Source organism: Anser anser (assembly GCF_964211835.1).
Source record: "Anser anser genome assembly, chromosome: 15".
NCBI lineage: Eukaryota > Metazoa > Chordata > Aves > Anseriformes > Anatidae > Anser > Anser anser.
The window spans coordinates 7604730-7628082 of NC_139736.1; the positions used below are offsets into that span (position 1 = coordinate 7604730).

At 39.8% G+C, this 23353-nt stretch overlaps 1 protein-coding gene across 3 annotated transcripts in view; it reads right to left on the reverse strand.

The window, feature by feature from the left end:
- Positions 1 to 20881, reverse strand: part of LMTK2 (lemur tyrosine kinase 2) — a 43999-nt gene extending 23118 nt beyond the window's left edge. For 2 of the 3 annotated variants that reach the window (XR_014572806.1, XM_083800279.1), the window contains exons 1-6: positions 20573 to 20881; positions 6847 to 6971; positions 5822 to 5966; positions 4715 to 4788; positions 4091 to 4209; positions 2810 to 2897 (exon numbers count right to left, since the gene is read on the reverse strand). Coding sequence is in view for 2 of the 3 variants with exons in the window: in XM_083800279.1 (XP_083656405.1) it covers positions 2810 to 2897; positions 4091 to 4209; positions 4715 to 4788; positions 5822 to 5966; positions 6847 to 6971; positions 20573 to 20720 (699 nt within the window). In the remaining variant the exon portion in view is untranslated. Of the gene's footprint in view, positions 1 to 2809; positions 2898 to 4090; positions 4210 to 4714; positions 4789 to 5821; positions 5967 to 6846; positions 6972 to 8762; positions 16158 to 20572 lie in introns of those variants that run through there. The other variant, XM_083800280.1, reaches the window with a different exon arrangement.
- Positions 20882 to 23353: the final 2472 nt, after the last annotated feature.

Sequence of the window (23353 nt, forward strand, 5' to 3'; positions counted from 1 at the left end):
ATGAAACTACTTAAAGTGAATGCTGTTTTGTCTGCCTAGCCCCTGTATATTTGTGTGCACAATGAATAAAATACTATGATCTCTACGACATGCTCAGCTCTACCAAGTAAGAAGTCCTCAAGTGAGCCAGGCTTTCAGTATGAAAGTCATGTTTAACTCCCTACAATATGTAATTTTCTAAAAAACAAGCTTTAGTTCACTTGGAATAGAAGTCAGCACAGATATTTATTTTCTCTTCCAATGAAACTACCTAACTACATTCAACTTTGTAAAAATACCATTTTGGCTGTCAAGCTTACTGCCCCCAGTTAAAATAAAAATCTACTTTATCTGCTTAAATAAAATCCTTTCCATGACAATTTTTGGCACTAATCATCAGGCAAACAAGGAAGTTTTTTTAATATATACTTAAAGTAGGGCAATCTTTAAAAGTTACTCCAAATTCAAAGTGAGATTAAAAAATGTAACTATTTAAAAACATGGCAGCAGTTAAATCTGATTAAATATTTTGATTTATATCTACTAACAAAGCCTATAAAATACAGTTCTTTTTCAAGGGTCCTTTTAAAAGAAACTACAACTTGAATAGCAGGTTTAAAATCAGTAAGAAGTATTCCATTTCTGCACATTGAAAAAAAAATCTGCTTAACCTTAGGCAACCACTTTTCCATTCTTAGCCAAAAATTTAACATTTCACTTTGATCAATCATTTTAAAAGTTCAGGCCTTTCTCCCATATAGAAAAAGAACGTTTTTATCAGCATTTTCGCCTCATTAATTTACCACAGATAGTAAATTTGAGCAAAAGAGCAGTAATGAAAAATATGATTATTTAAGGTCACAGATTAACTGATGTTTCTCAAAAAAACTCAAAGTTCATGTTCACTTCTATTTAAATCGCCTGAGGCATCTGGTGCAACTAGAACTGGATTTGTGTATCTGAGTTTAAAGGAAAATACTGTAGTAGTGAAGCAGGTTAAGAAGGACTATATTGACTTTTATAAGTACAAACTATTTTTACTTCTTAAAGACTTCTTAGTAGCAAAGTCATGATTTTGGCTGGGACAGAAATAATTTTCTGCGCAGTGGCTCACACAAGGCTGCATTTTGTTTTTTTGATGAAAATAGTGGTGATAACACACCCATGGTTTCAGCTGTTGCAGAGCAGTGTTTATGTAGAGCAGTGTTTATGTAGAGCCAAGGCCATTTTTGCTTCTCGTGCTGCCCTGCCAGTGAGGACCCTGGGGGTCCACAAGAAGTTCACAAGGGGACACAGCCAGGACAGGTGACCCAGCCTGACCAAACGGATATTCCATACCACATTGTGTCATGCTCAGTAATGAAAGATGGGGTTAAGAGAGGAAGGGGAGGGACGTTCAAAGGGATGGTGTTTGTCATCCCAAGAAACTGTTAGAGGTGATGAGCCCTGCTGTCCTGGAAGCAGCTGAACACCTGCCTGTTGATGGGAAGTAGCAAATGAATTCTTTGTTTTGCTTTGCTTGGGCACACAGCTTTTGCTTTGCCTAGTAAACTGTTTTTATCTCACCCCATGTGTTCTCACACTTTTACCTTTCTGATTCTCTCCCCTTCCCACCTGGGGAGAGCGAGCGAGCAGCTGCATGGTACTCAGCTTCCTGCCAGGGGTAAAACACAACACTCCTGAGTTCGCTTCTGCCTTGACATTTCTCAACGAACTGTTTTCACTAATATCTAGACCACAGATTTAAAAGCAGTAATTAAGCCTACATTTAGACAGCCACTTGGAGTTCTGGGTTTGTATTTTTTTTTAATATTGTATTACACTACAATAAAGCAATTCAAGTCTTTCCAGACCATGGGACCATTGCCATATCCAAATCTTAGTTTCTTAAGATCCTGTGTGTACCGGGCACAGCGCAAAGTTTCCATACATGCATACCACCTCCTTCCTCACAAAACTTACGTAAATTCCAACACATGCTCAAGAATGCAGTAGCTGAGCAAGGTTTCTGTGCAACTACCCTTCCTATCTTCAGTGGCCTTTGTGGCACTAACAGCAGAGCAGAAACCATTGAGAATACCCTTCACTGTGCTCTTAGCATTTCTTTAGGTGTTCAGGAAGCACAAGAGGTAGATGCCTGGGGCGGGAAGAGACAGAAGGAGGGAGATAAAAGAATAAGAAAGTAGGAATAATAGAAGTACAGTAACAGAAAGGATCAGGAAGAGCACAGGATGATACTTGAAACTCCAACTGTTGGAGCACACTCATTACAGATTCTGGAGATTAGCCCACCACTGCATTTTAGCTGCACAGCACAGGTAAAATTTGGGCACGCTGGAGGGGAAGAGGCAGGAGGGAGGAAGTTCTTTCAGTTTCCTAAAATAACATTTTCACAGAAGTCGTGTTAAAAACAAGTTAAGGTTCCACAGACAGCAAGTAAAATTTAGGATGAGACTGAGCACGTCCATGATACTGGACTGCAATAAAAAGCATCCTTTTTTCCTTCCAGCCTCCTTGTTACATGATGTAGTTAGACTGAAAGACACTAATAACTCATATCAAAGAAAGAACAACTAGTTTTTTCCTCAAAACATTCCACAAGAACATAAACTTTTTTATTCATCACGTAAATTCTAAAAAAAAAAAAAAAAACTTCTGCAGTCTGTCTCTAAACTAAAAAAAGTATCCTTTCTGAAATTCTGGTTATTCAAAAAAAGAAATCCCCCAAAAGAAAAATAAGAATAGTTTCGTGCCTGAAGGGCAATAAATATACTACATAAAATTTACATAACAGAAAAATAACCGCAGCCTTTTGTACAAACGCACTTACCAAGTCACAGAACTCAAAAACTAGGAGGTAAGGAATGGCTTCCACGCACTGCCCGATGCACTGGAGAACATTTGGATGCTGAAGAATGCTGGAGTGAAAATACAGTTGAAGTCAGAAAGATTACAGTGTACATTATTTGCAGTATAACACAACACACTGAAATCTCAATTGTAAGTCTCAAAACATAATCGGGGGCAGCACGAACAGAAGGTGCAAGTATCCAGCCACAGATTCCCTTTACACTTTTACTTTGTATTGCTGCAGCATATCATCAAGAGCAGCTGAAACTCAGAGGCTCTCAAAACCACCGAGCCAGCACAGCCACAAAAAAAGTCACACCTATCTTCCCACCCCCACCATTCCCTTATACCAAAAATAAGTGTTCACGCATGCAACTGGTTCGTGAACTATGCTTGAGGAACTGATCTGGCTAAAAGCTAAACCCTTTTTTTTAGGCAGGCTAGTTCCCTGCCAGATTAGTTTATTTTTCTAAATTGCTTCAAAAATACTTGTGCCAATGCAACAGAAGGTATGAAATTCCTTCTGACAACTGCCAACAATTTAAGCCTATATGCAAAGGTAACTAGAACATTAGAAAGCATCTGTAGCATATTCAGGCAAGGTAAGCCACACAAAAGTATACTTGGTAAACTACAGTACTCCTCTCTATTCCACTCAAAACATGAGAAGAGAAATTAGAATACCTTTAATACATCAAATACCTTTCTAGTAGGCAAAGACTCAATTTCTAGAAGCAAATAGTTCCAAACAAATTCTGATTTTTTTTTTTTGCACAAGCCCAATTGCAAGCTACCTGTGCAAATTTAGTTTTTAGCACTATGCTGTGTTCATTTTTTTTGAATAGGGGAATTTTAAAGAAATTTAAGTGCATCTGATAAAAGTGTTGCCAGTTCTCCTACTTCCAATAAGAAATTCAACTACAGGATTTAAACTTCAGTTCTTAAAGTCACGTAATTAGACATAATGATAATTTGCAACATCAGGATTTTTCCAAACAGCTGCAGAAGAAAATCTGATAAACCAAACCAAGTGTGTTTTCCAATCATGAACAAATAACTACCCAACACATTTAAGCAAAGAGCTTATATCTAAGCAAACTCGTATTTTGTCACTTTGAATTGACTGTATTTCATATCTTAAAGTCAAGAATTTAATTTGTAAGGGAGGGCAAGCAGAGACAGCAACACTGAACAAAAATTTCTGTAACTCATAAGCAGTAGTATGAAAGTGTTTCAGGTAACCTAGTCATGATTTACTTACTAGTATGGTTCTCCATTTCTTAGAAACTGCTCTTGCTCCTTGAGACCTGCACTTGCCTTCAACTCTTTCACTATCACTCTTGCCACACTAGTGCCTGTATAGATCTCTCCAAGCAGAACCTGGAAAAAGATAACCATTGTCTTTAAATCAGCAGAAAAAATTAAGGAGTTTCTCTACAAATCAAAAAAGAGCTAAAAACATGGTGCATGGAAGATTTTCTGGCTTGTCAACAGATGTAGAGCTCTGATAATTAAACACCAATACTTAAGAAATCTTGACAATTGATCAACACATCAGCTTTCAGAAAATGTCTTTTTGTGAAGACCATTTATTTACTTAAGTTTTTTTCCTAGAAATAATTGGTAGTAACAGGAACATATTAATTCAATCCCATGGAAGTGAAATGTCTAGACAGTAAGTGGCTTTGGTAAGAAATTGCATTTAAGTTAAAGAAGCATTAATCATAGCTTAAAAAAGTGAATGCAAGTAAACAATTTCAACTACAGTTTTTCTTATGCTATTATTATTCTTTTAAATAAAGAGCATCATATTAAAGGAAATAGAGTAGTCTGGTTAGTTAAGAGGAAAACTCAACCTGCAGTACAACATTAAAGAACTTCTCACCTTTCCAAACCAGCCATTTCCAATTTCCTGGATGTAGTTTAGACTCTGACGCGCGACTTGAGACTTTGATCCATCTGTTATACACAACAAAATAAATGTTACATGCAGCTAACCACTCAGAATGACAAAGTCATGCAACTGTTGAGGAAACAATGCATGCTCCTAGAATATTTATTCCCACTTACATGTATATATTCAGGCTAAACAATAAAACGTAGTATGAACAAAATGAAGTATGAAGGCAATGTGACAATAGTATTCAAGAGAAACTTCTCAGCTTCTAAACCATTTGTACCAGAATACCCATCCCACCCAAAAGATGCGTCTCTATGACACAAACATCTTTAAAAAAAAGAGTTAAGTAAAAAAGCAAAAAAGCTGAAAAGCTGAGTTCTAATTCCAATACAAGTGTATCCTACACTGTATTGGGGCATAGCAAATTACCCACTTACACAAATTTCTATGTAAACAGAAGAAAAACCAAAACACTCACTGCTTCTATATCTTAACATTTATAGTTATAGAGTTACCATTTTAAGAGAAAAGGGTTGACTGCTTTACTCTTCAGTCCAACTGCCCTACTTATAGCTACCATCTGGAAGGAGGACATTTTCTGACTGAAGATACTTTGCATAAAGAGCATAGAGAGGCAAAGGACAGAAAACAAGGCAAGGATCTTGGCAGAGGATTGACAGAAACAATGGTAGACTATACTATAGAAGAGATTCAGCAGCATTATCTCTCTTACAGTGCTATTAAGAAAGGGATACAGCTGAAACAGTAGCACTGCTGTCAAGTAAGAGATTCACTCTTGCTTCCATTTAAGACTAATGTCGAAAGTCCAATGACAACTCAGCCACAATGACAACTACTAAAGCGTGGAAGTCACCGACATCCTAGAGCATTTCAAACCCTTTATGTATGTAGACACATAAAGGAAGCAGTCTAAACAGATTTAAGCCAGTTTCAGTCTCTTAAGCTACTATATATAGCACCTGCTGTAAGTTATATTTTAAGAAATTTCACACTATACCCTACAAAAATGTAGGGTTAATTAACTCAGTTTAATTCAACCTGTAACAGTTAAACTTAAGAAGTCTATTTTACCTGCGCGAGATGGAAACTGGGAGGGAGTCGGTAAAGCAATACTGGGAACTGAAAGAGTGAAAACTTCTGCTGGAGACTGAACTGATGGAGTGTCTTCTGCTGGAGGTGTAAAATCTATTTCATCATCAAAGTTATCTTCAAATTCCTGCAATAAAATATATTAGTACTCAAACTAGTGTCTTAAAAATAGCACTAATACATTTCTTTTAGTTTCTTATCTGAATACATAAACTTGACTACAATAAAATAACCACCTGAAGGTAAAAGTAAAATATGACCCATTACAAAGGGCTTCATTTTTAAGGGAGATAACCTGATAATATTAAAAGAAACCATCTGAAAAGGTGAAAAAATTAAATCATAGTTTTTAAAGCACTTCATCTGAATGAGTAACAATAAGGAGGCTCATTTTTTTCTTGACAGTGACAGATTTTTTATACTTCTATTCCTTGTTTTCAAATTATTGCTGATTAAAGGAATTAAAGCATCAAGTACTATCTTTATCAAAAATATGTAGGGTTTTTCAGGGCCTTTCCTCAGAAATGAGAGCAAAACGCAAATTTAGAAACACCAATAACTGATGTTTCAAAAGTAACTGTTCTCTGGTAACACCCTCTCAATAGATTTGCTGCATTAGATGTGCATCTTCAATAATATTTGCCAGGAACATCTTAAACACTGTCAGCAGACTAAACCCAGCAAATGAAAAGAAAACAAACAGCAAAAAATATTCTGTACAGTAAAATTTTCTCGGGGTATACTTTTGCTACTGATCCTAATAGATAGTAATGATTTTGAAGAGACACTAAAGATCCTTACTGCAACGTGGATCAAGTGCTTAACCAGATGCAGCAGTATTTTACAGCATGCAGAAATACATTTGACGGCTATTTCAGAAGAGGAAATGTACAGCGACAGAAGTGTCACTAACCACAAAGTATTAGCACAAGTAATAAGTATCCTGGAAATCAGACTGCAGCTGCAAATACCACTCGCACATAACATCTGTAACTTCTAATGCTTACCTTGAAATCTATCTCGGGGTCTTTGCAGCAGGAGACACAGTTTGCAAGCAGTATTACCAGTACTACTAGAGTACATACACACAGAATCACAAAAGATGAGGAAACTTCAGCTGTAGCTCCTTGTCCTAGAAATAAACATGTATGTAGTATTATATAAATATATTTAGCAATTTAAGAAGTTCCTTCAAACTATATTACCCCTCAGCATTTATTTAAAAGATAAATTTGAACATTTAACTCTGAAGATATGATTAAAATAAAAGGAAACTAACCAGAAAGGATATAACTGGCAAAATATTTCTATGTTCTATAACCTGCCTGCACAGTTTGGACTTTTAGCTAGAAGAACTCCTCGTGTGAATTGCGTACAAATTTCTAACATACTACTGTATGGCAATGCTGTCTCTTTCACTAAATGCAATCATGACAGTCTGCCAAACACACAAGTTGTTTTCACAAGTGCAATGGATCTAACCAACTCCACCCTCAATTCTTGTTTCCTTGTGATTCTTCAGGTGATTTGTCTCCTTTTCAAGTTTAGACATGCTCTCTCACCATTCTGTAAATGCATTTTCCAATAGCACACTTCCATATTAGCTGATAAAGATGTTCTACAACACATTTTATATGAATGAGTCAGGTTATCATTCCTTGCACAGAACCAAAAACCACACATAACATTTTAACACAATCTTAAGGCATTGCCAGAAGAATTAAACTCATTTTCATGCCTGTTTTTGATTTTAAGTTGAGGGGGGAAAAAAAAAGTATTTGGGTAGTCACCTAGGAAACCACAGCACACATCTTGAGGGTTGGGTTATTTTTTTGTTTTTGCTGTTAGTTTGTTTTTGGTTTTTAAACAGGAACTGGTATATGGCTTGAAGAGTAGTAGGACCATAACTGATTAAGATATATTTAGATATTACATCAGCATTGCAAAAGTTACACAGTGTCAGGTGACTTAGTCTGATTGGATTTTTAGGGAACCTCTAAGGATCAACGGGAACCTCTGGCGATGGAACACTATCAATAAAACCTTGAAAATAAAGAAAATAAGAAGTTGATCACCATAACTAAGGACATACAAACCTGCCCAACTAGCTCTTAACCTTTAAAACCTACAAAGATTCCTAGAAAAAGCCACAGCTGTTCACCATGTTCTGCAGAACACTTACAGAATATTTACTTATTTTTATTTCACGTCAAAGATAAATTGACAAACTACTGCTTTATCATACTTTTGAAACTTACAAGTTTTCTGCAGAACAGATTAGGCACATTAGCCATCCATACAAAAATGGAAAAGTTAAACAAAACAGTAAAGTTTTCAAACAAGCAATGCTATTTCTAGTCTCAACAGCAGCTCTGGCGTTCCAGACTCATTAGAGGACACAAATACTGCATTTCTAACTATTATATGCTGTTTGAATGCAGATCAACCACAACATGAAGCTATTTAACCACCTTTTAGTCATAATTCTGAAAAGTCTCTGCAGAGGGTTCTCAATAGAATGATTTACATTCATTTAAATCAAGGCTCCCACGTTACGCCTTTGTATATTTCATTTATAAGCATCAACAAGGAAATGGAAAAGTAAACACTAATTTACATTTGCTTCCTTCAGATGGTTAGTAACATTGCTAAGCAGACTGAAAATTACCTAAACCACAAATATACGCAAATATATTGTGTAATAAGTCATTAGATAGCTGCATTACTGAAATAAACACACAAAGGTAAAAGGGCTTCAGATGAAGCTTAAGAGATTCCCTTGAACTTTTAACTGAAGCCAAATAATAAAAGGTAGCTTTAGTACAGAAAAATGTAAATGTATTTATGGTACCAGGTATTACTAATTATTACTTTAAATGTTTTCCCAAAACCATCCCGCCCAATTTCCAAACAGCTTCCTCACCTTCACCATCAACAGCCCTGGGATGAGAAGCAAACTCACCACAGACCATCTACCGACTAGATGCAGATTCTCCATTAATACACACCTGGGAACACATCACCACAATTACAATATATATTCTTCCCAGTAGAAAACCAAAGTTCCCGAGCCCCACTCTAGCACACCTTAGAGTGCAGTTTATTGCACTATGAGGATTCTCTTGGTCTCAGAGGACTTATACCAGTCTTCTAGCTTATTCAACTCCGAGGCATTAATGATCATAAGCCGTGTTAACTGTAAAAGTTAGATCCACTGTATATGCCCTCAGCTATTTATATGAAAAAATAAACAACACATTTTGGTTACAGTTTCTCCTGTAAAGAAAACTGTAAATTTATCAAGCCTGAAGTCTAAGTGTTTTATGCAAGTTATACTCTTCCCCATAATGTAACCATCGCTGTTAAATGTCTTGGAAGGAATTCAGAAAAAAAAATCTGCTGCTGCTCATTGTGTTACTTCCTAACCTTACAAAATTCCCAAGAAAGTGTGTGTACTAACAGCACTTAACTGGAGAAGGCAATGAAGGTGGTTTTTTTTGTTTGTTTGCTTAAAATAAAAAAGAAAGCAAAGATCATCTTTGAAAAGGCAACTAACCATTAACGTTCGTTAAGATGGAAGACACCTGATCTGCCAAAAATGCAAGGAAACCATTCATATACAAAGTTATAAAAAGATGCTTTAATGTAAGAAGAATGCCAATTATCACGGGCAAGTTTCTGCAACACTTACAGAATAGCATTTCAGATGACTCACACAAGTGCTACTTACTAAGAATTACAGAATCCAGATCTATTTGGATAAACTTTGAAGTCTCTCACACAGTCATTAATAAGTGGTATCTTTAATTTGCACTTTTAAATAAGATTAATGTAAAATTAAATATAAAATGACAACCTATAATTGAGCTAAAAATATAAGTGAAGTTATTTTAATATCTTGCATAAATACATATTCAGTGGTGGAAGTCACTGATTAAATATTGGAAGTAGTGTTTGACAAACTGCTGAACTATCTGCTGCAGTATAACCTCTTTTGCATTTTTTCAACTATTTCCATCTAACTATTAATTCACTGGAACTTCGTAAAATGACTGGGAACTGAAAAGGTAGGAGGTGTTTAATTCCTTCTTTTATTTGTAAATTGTGAAAAGTATTTGCACCTCTTATATAGGTATATGTATATATTTACAAGATCCCGACCTTAATGCAAACAGAGAGAAATCAGTTCAGTTGAACATAAAGGACCATTTGATACAGTTATTACAAGAGTTTCTCTAATAAAAAACTGCTAAAATATTTTGTAAATTAAATTCATCTAAACCAAGATGAAAATATATCCAATATCACTTATAATTTCGTAACAAGTATCTAAGTTTAAAATCTCAGCATAATAGACGCTGAAAGTAAAGCATTTATTAAATTTAGTCAGCATATCATCTCAGTTAAGAAACTATCATTTACTGTAACTATACTCAGCAACAACCTACTACTTTAAGAGATGAACTGCAAAACATCCAAAAAATACTACATGAAAAATGCTAACAATATAAAGCTTCATGGTACCTGATGCACACTGTCTAGCCTACTTAGGTATGGTCTATCCAAACTGCTTACACAAGAGGAAGAGGCCTGGATTGTCTGAGTACCATATGAAAATCAGCAGAAGATGCAGTGTGTCTTACTATGTGTTTCTGCATGGTTTACACAACATAATGCTTTGCACGAATGTTTAAAGCTAGCAAGCATTTCTTCTCAAAATGATATCTAAATGACTCTAAATGATGAACACACAAAAATAAAAAGGCCTTTTTTCTCAAAGCCTTACAGTGTTAAATTCCAACTTGGTGCTGCTACACACTTTTTAAAAGCATATGTTATTGTAAGTAGTAGGTATTTAATTAACAGTTATTGGAAGCAGGTTCTTCAGCACCTCTGAAGACTGCCATTGCAAAAGCAAAAATTTACACTGAAGTGTAAATCTGAACACAGCACATCTGAAGTCAAGCCCTGTATATGTGCAAGTACAGGAACACACAAAAACCAATAATGATAAGTTACGCTGGCATTCTCAGGACCAAGTATAGACGTGAGAACATAAACTTCAATAAGTACTAGCATGTCTCAAGGGGTAGAAAAAGGCTACTTTCATACAAAGTATATTTCAAAAAAAATGTATATAGCTCAGGATTCTGTATTAAGGTTTCTGTATTTGAAGTCTACTTTCTTCATAATATAGTAGACATATATCAAATGTACCAACTAAGCAAACAGAAGTTGGTTTCTCATCTAGAATTGTTTTCCCTCCCTGTCCAATTTTCCAGTTTTGCCCACAATCACCTCAAACACTCACTCATGTCATCTGTGGCATCCTGTGCTACCAACAAGGAATGACATGCACACCAGGCTTCCGAGCAGTAAATCCACGTTCACTTGCCAACCAGCAGCCACCACTCAGAACGGGCACAGGATCAGATGTAACTGCCGGCCGGTACGAGGGACAGCAGACCTGCCTCTCTTCCCTTACCACAGATCAAAAGCCATGGAGCATCAATTCAGCCTCTCTCAAATTTGGTTCAATGTGGTTAATCATATTATTAAGGTCTCAAATCTTCAGGAAATTGGGCTAAAAAAAAAAATAGCAGCACAACACTGCACATTTCTAAGCTCAGGAAAAAAAAGAAAAAGTCAATGTACATGACAGACATGACTTAGTACGCTAACAAAAGACACTACTGTGATAAAGACAGCGCAAAGCCCAGATAAAGCATTATTAGGGCAGCACAGGGAACTTCAAGGGAGCATCTGATTTTAAGCTTTCAGCACAGTAGTTGCTATGCGACAACAGTCCCACTGCATAAGCAAGTGCCTCTTTTCTTTCAAGAGCATCTATCTAAATGGCAGCTCCACACTAATAGCTATAACTATTCCAGCACAAATCTAGCATGACAGCAGTCACTTAAACTGCCTTTTGAACACCCTGAAATTATATGATCAGAAACTGAGATGTTACCTTATGACATCAAGTCAGAACACAGCATCATTTCAAATACTATTGAATGGCCAAATCCAATGTTTCTCTCCAGCTACATCCATGATATCTGTCATAAACCTGACCAGTTTACTCACTGTGCTATTCATAGATATTAATGTAACCAGATTAAATATGTAATAATGCTAATTTATACTGTTTTTCATAAATACACATTTAAAAACTACTCTGACTTTCCTAAATAACACTGTCATTTTCTTCTGTGCTAGCAATTAACTTGAAAATTAACTTGTTCTCAACTCCTACCTAGTTTTTCACAAGTCAGATTTACATCGCTATCTGTTCTCACAAAGGGTTTCTCCTGCATTTGTTTACTCCATGAAATCTTCAGAGGCTTGCTGCTAATACAGACAAAACCAAGACTCAGTGCTATCTGTATAAGAAGGCCTAGAGGTAACAGGCAGAATGCTAAAACAAAAGCCTATCTAAAACAACCTTAGGTGTATCCATTGTGTAATGCTTGGTTAGTATGGCAAAGCAAAGCATGGTGTGCCTTGCAACTCCTTTGTTTCGCAAAAAATCTCAAGAGTCAATTCTGTTAGTTACTGCATTCCTATCATCTCAATTTTTTCCTACGCTCCATTTAACAGCGGAGCCAAAAACCAGCATCATTTTTGAGAGTAAGTTTCAGCTGGTATTTGTGCAGCACCGTCACTTAGATGCGCAATGTTACATTACAATAGGCTTTACAATATTATATTAGAATTGCATCGTCTCTGTTAACCTTCAATTAAGGCACAGCACAAGCAGATGAACCTAGTGTAAGTTTGGAAGGAGTGTTATTTACACTTCAGCCATTCTTTCAAAAGGAAATAAGGAGAGCTTTAGCACAAGAGGCACGTAACAGAACTCCATATGCCAATCGGCCGTTTGATTTGAATGACCATTACCAATACAGCAGGAGGAAACATTCCCAAGATCTCAGATGACTTTCATTGACTTAATGTCCTCAGCATAATGCCAGCATCTTAATGAAATCTCAAACTGCTTCCAAATGCCCAAATTATATCAAGTGGTTCCTTCAACAAGCAAATCCCTAAGAGCAAACATATACAATACCCCTCAAGGGACTTCAATCAGGTTCTTAGCTTATGTCTGAACTCTTCAGCTTTCACAATTTTAATACTTGTTACCATTCAAAGAAAAACACAAACATTTTAAAACAATAAAAATCATCTGGAACAAACTACTGAAAAGTTTATTAACTGAAGAGTTATTTCAAAAGCCTTCCCTCTCATTATGTTATTACTACCCTTGTATTGGATCAGGCAACGTTTGCATACCTAACACAAATAACCTTTGATATGGATGACACATCTTATTTCCCCTTCTTCCTTACAACTGCACAAAATCCCAACAGCTACACTCTCAAGAAAAAGAACTCTTAAAAACTTAACAGCTGAGTTACTTGGGCACACTTGTACTTAGTCTTTCTGAATACAAGAGGCAGCAATTAACAGTTTATCAATAAGAAACTACTGACTGCCTAAATCTGAATTCCCTTACACAGCCTAAATCAAAGCATCACACTTAAAAAGATGAGAATAAGACAACGTTTTCAGCAGTAGTGGAAAAAAAATCACAAGCAAGTTACTCAGTTACTGTATTATTCTAGACAGAAATTGAAACATTTTACCCCTCTCTACTCAACTTGGCCATTACCATCCCTGCTTTATCCTAGATTTTTATTAAAGTCCTTCATGGGGAGACGTGGACAGGATAAAAGACTAAAACAGGTGCACAGACATTTCTTTTGAAAAAACACCAGCTTTTCTTCTTCACAACAGCTAATATTCAGAAATAAGGGTAGTGAAGACAGCACGTGGCAACTTCCTACTGAACTTCTCCCATGAAGCAATAAAAAAGCACCTTTGCCCCCCTTCCTAAAGCCTCCCTTGTGCTCAATACAGTTCTACTCAAAGAAAAGCCAAATTCATAATTACAGGTGTTTTGTGGACGTGACCCTGAAACCATTACTGTCCCATGCAACAAACAACAATACATTCAGGAAGAAATATTAGCTCCTTCATATCACAACCAGATGAATAACTGTGTCAGCAACTCTTCGCAAATTGGCTCAGTCCTCCCATTTGTCCTTAAAAAGAACACAAACCTCTTCTGTCATCCAGTGCTTTTTCAAACTGTTTTATCCCATGCTCCCCCCCCCAAATACTTTTACAGCGTGTTTCAAGTGAGCTTCTGCAGCTGCTGAAGTCCACTTTGTACTCGAGGCTGGCAGAGATTACATATCCTAAGGCACGAATAGCTGGGACAACGTTGGATCCCCAAGTCATACAGCATCCCCAAAACAACACTGCTCCAATCCTCATTTTCTTCTGAACACTTATCCCGGCCCACCTCAGCGTTGGCTGAACAATTAGCAAGTAGCACAACTATGAGCTGGGGTTAGTTTTGTATTTCTGTCGTTATTCTGTTACTCTACAAACCTTCCAAGTGATGTCAAAGAATCGCTTGAGAAACAGCACAGGGCTCAATTTTAATAAAGAGTAAGTATAGGCTAGCACTTCCAGTGTTTACAGAGCAAGGTCTGTTTGAAGTTGAAGTGTTAAAATGTATTTGCACAAAGCAAGATCTTAAGACAAGGATAAAAATGTAAATCTTCAATAACAACATATCCTATGCTTTCATTGTAATGTTTCTGGAGAATCTGGGTTAATTAAAATCTTGCAAAGGCTGCATCTGATTCTTAAGTGTGTGTGTACACACACACACTATACACACAGTTTTTAAAAAGAATTCTGCAGAGCACACTTTATAACATGCTGCTAGATGTTGGTTCTAAAAACATATTCCTGCCCAAGGACAGTATGATTCCATGCACTTTAACATCTCTCCAATTAGTAGTTTTTTTTTTGTAGTAATATGTAGTTTGTTTTTTTTTAAACAGGGTAGACCACAGTCATCTAAAACATGGTGAGATTACATATCGTGGTATCTCAAACCATCAGAGTTATCTGCAGCATGGAAACCACAATTTCCATACCTCTTCCTCCCACCACCTGAAAGACCATGTATCTGAGAGCATTGTCCAAATGCTTCATGAACACCAGCAGGCTCGATGCCATGACCACTGCCCTAAGCAGCCTGTCCCAGTGCTCGACCACACTCCTGGTGAAAAACCTTTTCCTGACACCCATCCTGACCCTCCCCTGTCCCAGCTCCATGCCGTTCCCTCGGGTCCTGTCACGCTCCCCACAGAGCAGAGCTCAGCGCCTGCCCCTCCGCGCCCCTCATGAAGAGATATTGTTTTGAAGAGACAAATTACTTCTGGTTCATGCAAAAGGAATCCACATGCAACATTCACTGATGGTATTTTCTAGAATCTTGATGTTACCAAAACATTTCCAACTTCCATGTAAGGCTGGGATAAGGTACATGGAAAACAAGGTCATCATTTTGCCAGAAGCTGTTCACCTTTATTTGTCATCCCCATCCACAGATGAAGAATCTCTATGAGAAAGAACAGGCCACAGGACACATGCCTGATTTTGGACAACTGGATTTGGTCTACAAGCTGAAAGCTTAAAGGCAGTACCCAGAAGCCTGTCTGAGTACTGCCCAGCTTCCCCACACCTCTTTCATAACAGAGAAATCTCAGGGTACAAAGGTAGCTCTAAAACAATTCACATCCCTGTTGAATCACTGAAGTGACGCTTCCTTTTCCATTAAGGAAACTCTACATGTAGCATTGGACAACACTTAGTGCTACTTTGGACCAGCTTTTCATACTGAAAACCCCTCAGAAGACAATTCCCTGACACAGCTTGCTTCACTCCATCACCCCGCCTAAGCTGCATCTGGCACAACACCCTCCTGCTCCAAGTTATGCTTAATGAACCTCTCAGACTTAACTACCCTGACACACTTTGAACATCTCCGATTATGTCTATGAGATGTTTCTAGCACCACTGAAGTTGTTCAAGTCCTTTCAAGTAGTACAATGAAAACAGTTTGTATAGAGCAATCAAAGCAACAAAGCTATTGAAAACTGTATCCAGAACCCCACCAGGCCCCATATACTGATACACTCAACAGCAAGGCAGGCCCAAAGCGAAATTTAAAAAAATCCAGTACTCCTTGCATTGTACTTCTGCTGCAGAAATAGCGCATTAGGACCAGGACAGAGAACCAACCTCTGGCATTATGCTGAGGGTCCCCATGTCCTGCACAGGCAAACCACACGTACAGGGACTGAAACCAGATTACAGCAAACGTTCAGAAAATTACTTCTATTCACATTTGCCTGACAGTTGTTCAGTACACCCCCCCACTCCCCCCCCCCAAATATAACCTGACCTTCTGTGCTTTCCAAATAAAATGTTGGCACGTTGGCTCTGACTGTATAACACAAACTCCTTTTCCATCCAGGACCTGTGGTAAAAAGAGTACTCACCAATGGGGCCTTCCTTTCAAACCGATGACCCAGGCCTAATGCCACGACCACAGCTTTGAGACTTCCTCTTATCAGTGCTATCTTAACATGCTACAATACCTGAGGAGTTATTAAACACACCACAGCATTCAAGATGTGAGAAAACACCTCAGAAAGGGGCTGCCTCCTCTAAGGACTGCTTTAGTTGTAGCAAACTCCAGACACCTTACAGCCAGTGGAAGAGAAAGCAGACCAAGCCTGTGAACAAAGCCTTGCAGGGAACATTCCTGCAGGCCAAGAGCTGGGGTTGCCTTCTTACCTCAAAGTCACAAAGCCACCGAGAGAAACAAAAGATAAAAGACAACCCAGCAGCTCTAGCTCTACAATTATTAGGCATCTGGGTCAGAAGTTAGAAAAAGAAATACAGGGAGAAGTAAACAAATTTAGTGCTTGAAAGAGAGAAGAAAGGTTAGAGAACAGACAACTCCCAAGAAAAATATACCATTGATTAAAACCCCCTTTACAAGGGAGATTTTTCTTAACTTCAAATGATCTGGGTCTCTACCTTGCATATGCTTAGAAAATTGCTTTTCTCATTATGTGCAACTGTCACATACACTGTACATAGATCCAAACCACAGGCTACAACCACAAGCGGGCCCCAGGCCGACACAACTCCAAGTAAAACATCAAGCCAAAGCAACTCAAAACCAACAACTCTCCCAAGAGTACATGTGAACTACGGAACTCATCTTAGCAAATAGAAGAAAATCTCAAACTGTCACCTATGGCCGGTCGAGTATACTAGGTAGAGCTGCACAAACAACATCTAGCTATCTCTGGACACTATACCCCAATTTCTGTGTCTTTTCTGGAGCTGTACGTTACCCAGCTCTTCAACAAGGCTCCACTGCCGTGCCATGCAGCTGGTCCAGGAGGGCAGTCCACAAGTGAGGTCCCGGCACAAACCAAGAAATTGTGTAGGCGCCAGTCCAGCAGCCTCATTTCATCTGAGCAGACTATGTAATTCAGCACAGATGTAAGAGCAAACACACCTGTTAAAACGCTACCACCTATTCAAGTTTTGCAAGAAAATAAGAGTTCTTTTGAGTCCCTGTTCCTTTGCACTTGCAAGGACTTCATAAAGCAGAGAGACGATAGAAATGCTTTGTCTGACATTAACGTACATACCCTTGATTCACATTCCAAGCTTTCTGGGGAGGCAGCTGAATTAAGGCCATGTATGAAAATCCCAGTCAAAAACAAAACAAGCATGAATTTGAATAGAAAGCTTTAGCACAGTAAAGCAGAAGTGTCAGATTATAATTCAGTATGCTTGTCTGCAAAACAGTGCTGCTCCCAATTTCCCAAATACCCTTACTTCAGTCACACAACACTAAAGATGAAAATCGTCCTAGCTTGATGCATTCAGGTAAAATCACTGATGCTCCACAGACTCAGAAAAACTGCAGCATTTCATTTTATGAACTGTTCTACTTTTAACAGATTAGGTAATAAATTCTTCAAAAGCTGCTATCAACTAGACCTGCCCCCTGCTCTTACCTCCAGGATAAGGTGAAACCATTAATTCAGAACTATCACCGTACATATCAGTATCCTTCTTTTCCATTCACAGAATAAATTAAATTTAAGTTGGTCTAAGCATTTCTAGATAGTAACATCTTTAACATCTTGCTTTTCCTATCTGTTACAATAATTGCTATGAAGCATACTAGGGGAACAGTTAAAGCAAAGTTTCCTTTACCACCTCCTTTTTTTTCAAAAAGTTTAGAAAGACAACCTCAAAAATGGGAGACAAACACAGAACACATCAATGCACACCTTCACCTGCAAACGCTGTGAAGCCATACTTAAGGTATGAGCTGCATCATTCATCTTGATCAAGACCCCGGGAGCGTGACAATTCCCCAGCTGTGGTCTGGCATACTTCCACACTACTTCCACAAAATGGAACATTTTTGAACAAGGACTCCACTCTATTCCTGCTAGAACCTGCCCATTGTCACTTCTTGCCTTCTTCCTTCCTTCCTGAAAGGGAAATCTATTATGGGTGTATTCCATGAACTATTCCACAAAGTTCACTACAACAACTTCAGACAATACATATCCTTTCCTTCTTTTCTGTGGATTGCCATCTCTCCAGTAAAGTGCTCGGGGAAACACACCTCAAAATGCTTCTCCCCTGTCAGAGAAGCAACCCTTCTTGCTAGGTGCAGAATTGTGGGATCTTTAAGTAACTCTGAAATCCATTACTTATTATTTTATGAAAAGTCCATTAAATTCTTCACAAGTTCACAACTCTTTAATATCAGACTGAGCATTATGGTCAACTGCAAGAACTGCCAAGGCCTACGACAGAGACCATTACTTCCAAAATCATCAATGAACACCAGTCTCAATAAAGGAAATCAAAGCAGCTTGTCACAGGATACATGAGAAAGTCATAATACGGCTGAAGCTGTTTTCAAACACAATTCATGCCTCCTACCCCAGAAGAATAAAGTTACAGTCTTGTTTTCTAGACAGTTTATAAAATTTGCTTAGTATGACAGAGAGGGTTCAAGACGAAACTGTCTGTCAACCATGGGTGAGTTATTCAAGGGAAGGAAAAAGAAGGCCTTACAGCTTTCCAGCCGCTTACTGCTGTCCTGATGATATGGGATGTGCTGCAGAATCTGCTGCACATAAAACCGTTTATACACATTATCTCATTCAGAAAAGAAAAGTCTGTAGAAAGTCTTCCCAGCAAAAGCGATGCCACTGAAACTGGAAAAGGTTTCTCTTGAGGCTTTAAGGGTCTAAACACTAAATATCTTTCAATCAAACAATCCAAATACATTGCTTCTTACTATATGGGCAAAGATACAGGAGAAAGCAGGAGTTCCATTTCCCCCAAGTCCACTGGGTTCCCCATGACAGGACGTGGCAGTTTGCTGAATTTTAGGTAACAGCCCACATACGTAGTATACCTTGGGCTAAGATTATAACCGAAGACACCCTATAAAGTTAGGGTATGACATTCACTTTGTATTAGTGCAACATTACAACATCGCGAGTACTTTCCCTAGCAGTACTATACTTAACATATCTAATTTAGCCTTTTTCTAAAAAGGTAACTGTAATGCCATTTCCTGCAATATGTCTGATCAACTTTTCATTCTGACAGCTAAGCTTTTTGCCAGTGTCGTGGAAATTATGTCTTCAGCTCCAAGCTTTGTAAGATACATGATAGTCCTGATAGCAGAGGAATTTTTATTAAAAAAAAAAAAACTAGGCTACTTTGAGAATACTTAATGCAGACATTGACACCTAGCTTTAAATAGAAAAACTAATAACACGTCAGGAAAAGACAGACAGAAAAGGAAGAAACCGCCACACAGACCTGACTATGCTGTCTTACCTTGGGGCCTGATGACAAGCCAATGTTATTTGGAAAATCTTCAAGCATTTCATAAGTGAGAAAATTATCGTTTAGTCTCAAAGGAAATACAAATGTGTTCTTGGTTTTTTTAGAGGCTTACTTTTATAGAAAGACTGACATCAAGGAAGGCTGATGGAAGGAGTAATTCATGAACAATTCTGAATTTTTCTTAGGAAGAAAATAAATGGAAAAAAATGCATAGATCCTTTTAAAGGCAGTATGTGTTCCACTGCCAGTTTTGATACTTTCTGTGGACCAGCAGCCAAATTACCTGATCTCTGTGCTTCAGATCTCTCTCCCTCCCCACTGCTGCTGCTCCTCCACTCCAACCGCAGCGTCTATTTCAGCTGCTAAACTCTTCGTGGCTAGCACTGAATCTCGGAGTGCATTCAAACCAAGCCTAACCAAATTCTGTCCCAATACAATTTTATGCTTGCAAGCCGCGATAAAACACCAAAAAAAAAAAAAGGTGGTTGTTACCTACGCATACTAATAAACCTTCCAGCAGTAATTCCTAATATTGAGAGAGCACATTTTTCATTCTACGTCTTCAGGATAAACAGGAAAACGAGGAAGGGAATCGGGGGCAGGCAGCATTACCTAACGCATGACAAACAAGCACGGACTACATGCCTACTCAGGGAGACGAGGGCGCGGGGGGACCCGGCTAATCGGGCCGGAAAAGAGAGGAGCGCCGTCTGCCCCCGGAGCCTCCACCCTGCACCGGGAGCCAGGCCGGGCGGTCCCCAGGGAGAAGGAAAATCCCGCGGAGCCCAGAGCGGCGCCCGCCGCAGAACCAGCGCGTGTGGCCGGACACCGGCGCATCGCGCGCCCCACAGCGATGCGCGACGCCCTCCCGGCACCCCCCCCGGCCCCGCCGCACCTCACCTGCCGCTGCTGGCGGAAGCGGAGCCGCCCCGGCGGCGCCCAGGAGCAGCGGGAGCAGGAGAGCGGCCGGGAGGACGGGCCCGAGGGGCTGCGGGCCGAGGGGCTGCGGGCCAGCCCCCCGCCGCCCGGCCCCGCCGCGCTGCCGCATCCCCTCCCCGCGCTGCCGCCCGGCGCCCAAGCCGGGGCTCTCGGTTCCCAGCGGCTCTCAGCGGCTCCCCGCAGCCCCCCCGGCGGTCGCTGCCCCCCGCCTCGGCGGCGCGGCCGCCCGCGGCATCGGCCCCGCAGCCCCGCTCCCCTCACGGAGCCCCGCCGGCCACCGCCGCCGCCATCTTCCGGGCTACCTGACGGGGAGGGAGGGGCGCGCTGCTGACTGACAGTCCAGCGGGCCAATCATCCCGCGCCTCGCGATAGGGAGGCGGGAGCACTGGGCGGCACAGGCCTGAGCGGTGATCGGCAGCCGCGTCGGCCAATCGCTGCGGGCTGGGCCGAGCGAAGGCTGCGGCGCGAGGAGGGCGGGACGCGTTTGGCGATCGGCCCGCAGTACGGGCCACGGAGGGGGCGGGGCTTCTTCGGCATTGAAGGCTCTCTCCGCCAATCGGCGGGCAGCGCGGAGCCCGGGGGCGGGAGGAGGAGCCCGGCCGTGCCCGCGCGCAGGGCGGGGGGAGCCCCTCACAGGGCTGCCCCCTGCAGGAGGGGCGCGAGCGGGCTGAGGGGAGGCGGAAAGGCGGCAGGTGCCCCCTGCAGCCCCGGCCTTCCCCAGGCTGGAAGGGACCTTGTTAGTCCGGGGCACGAGCACGGCGCAGAAAGTCTGTGATTCTGTGAAACAAGGCCCGACCTCGTTCACGTTTGTAATTATTCTGGTTTTACAGAGCATGAAGACGAGGTGACGGCTTTAAGCAACGTAAACAGAGGCGTTAATCCCAAGCAACCAGACACTCCATATAGTGAGGAAATGGAGAAATATCATACAACTCACTCGATTTCCATTTTCCAATAATTTAGCAGAAAAGGCTAATTATGTCAAGGTTATATAATGAATCTGGGAGCACAAGTTGTCCCAAGCAACGTCCTACGAGCACACCCCTGGGGCCTCAGGAAAGGAAAGCTTCGTGCTCCAAGCAGCGCCGAGGACACGACATTCAGGAAGACACAAACAGAAACCAAAATCCTTATCTCTAGTAATTTTTTCTAGGGTAATTTTTCTCCTGCCATAGACATCTACTGAAAGTCTAATTACTTTCCTGCTCCCAAGTCTGTGTCTACCCCCAGATATGTTCTCTCTGGCTTGAAGATACTAATTGTATTACCAAACGTCCCATATTTTCTGAAATGTCCTAATTACTTTTTCTTCCACGGGAAGTATTTTACTTGAATAGTGATGTGGCAGACAACCTTTCGTCATTTTAGTAAACTATTGTTAATGCATTATGCTGCTCCTTGTGAATGTTTTAAAGCAATAGATAGCTCCAAATTATTCCTTGCCTGGCTGTCCATAGATTTTAGTATTGGGAAGGCAAAATAGGGCCTCTTCCCTTTAAAATCAGTGATACGTAATAAGCAGTATGTTACACAACATATATATTTTTTTCATGTACAAACAGCTACTATGTTAATTTAAATAGTTCTGTATGGATTTAAAACTGGTGCTGGTGACAAGCCTGTAGTCTGGTCTTTGTCTCCACATATATAATATCCACTGGAAACTTCAAAAATATTCCTTTATTCTTCACTCTACCAAATCTCCCTTCTGAATATGGACATCAGGGCTGGGGCCTCTGGATGTGTTTTCTTTCTAGTTGACACTATATCCACTTTAATGATGGTTATTCAAACCACACTGTGCTATTATGGTCTAACTACATGGGCAAATCTAATTTCTCCCTATCACTCTGGTATCTAGGGTCTATGGTATTTCTGAGATCTGTCACTGGCTTCATGCAAATTCCGTAAGCAAATAATTTTGAGGTTCATAGCAGCTACAGACCTTAAGTTTAAAACTTCTCTTGTAGCCTAGCAGCAGGTTTACAATGTAAGGGTGTTCTCACTTCAACAGTGAAAACAATTCAGTGCATTTTAAACACAGCAGACTGCTTCACTTCACAACCCACCCCATCCTAATTGAATGCTAGACCTTTGATGTTATTTGCTGATAAAGCATCATGTTGTAATATTATCTGGGAAGTTATGGTAGCCTATCATTAAAAGGACTTGTCAGAGCACTATTCTATAATGACAGTACACTTAAGGTGAATTAGTCATTGGTAGAATACGAAGTTGAAGCTACAAAACCAACCCTTCCTATCCTTTGTTCTACGTGTTAGTCACAGTTACTCCCTATCTACAAATATACCACAAGCATCCCAAAAACAAAGACACAAATCCTAATCTCCTATCTGCCATCATCAGGAATGTTACAATTTACTCATTTCCCGTTTCTGCAGCTGAACATTTGTTGCGACTGTACGAGAGTAATGGGATGAGCAACCTAATGCCAAGGAATCCAAAAGGTACTTATACAGAAAATATATTTACTTAAATAAAACAAAAATCTTCCTGTACACAAAATGGGATGTATTACCACATCGCAGCCTCATGTTTCTTGATTATGCGCTGTTATCACTGCCAAATTACTGAAGCTGCTGTTCCGTGTGGGAGGTGTTAAAACCTTTTTTTAGAGAGGGATAATTGGATCAACTAAAGGATGTTGATAGTTTTATTTTCAGTTGATTTTCTTAAATATTTTTGATAACATTATTGGTGCGGAAGGAATATTGTCTAGCA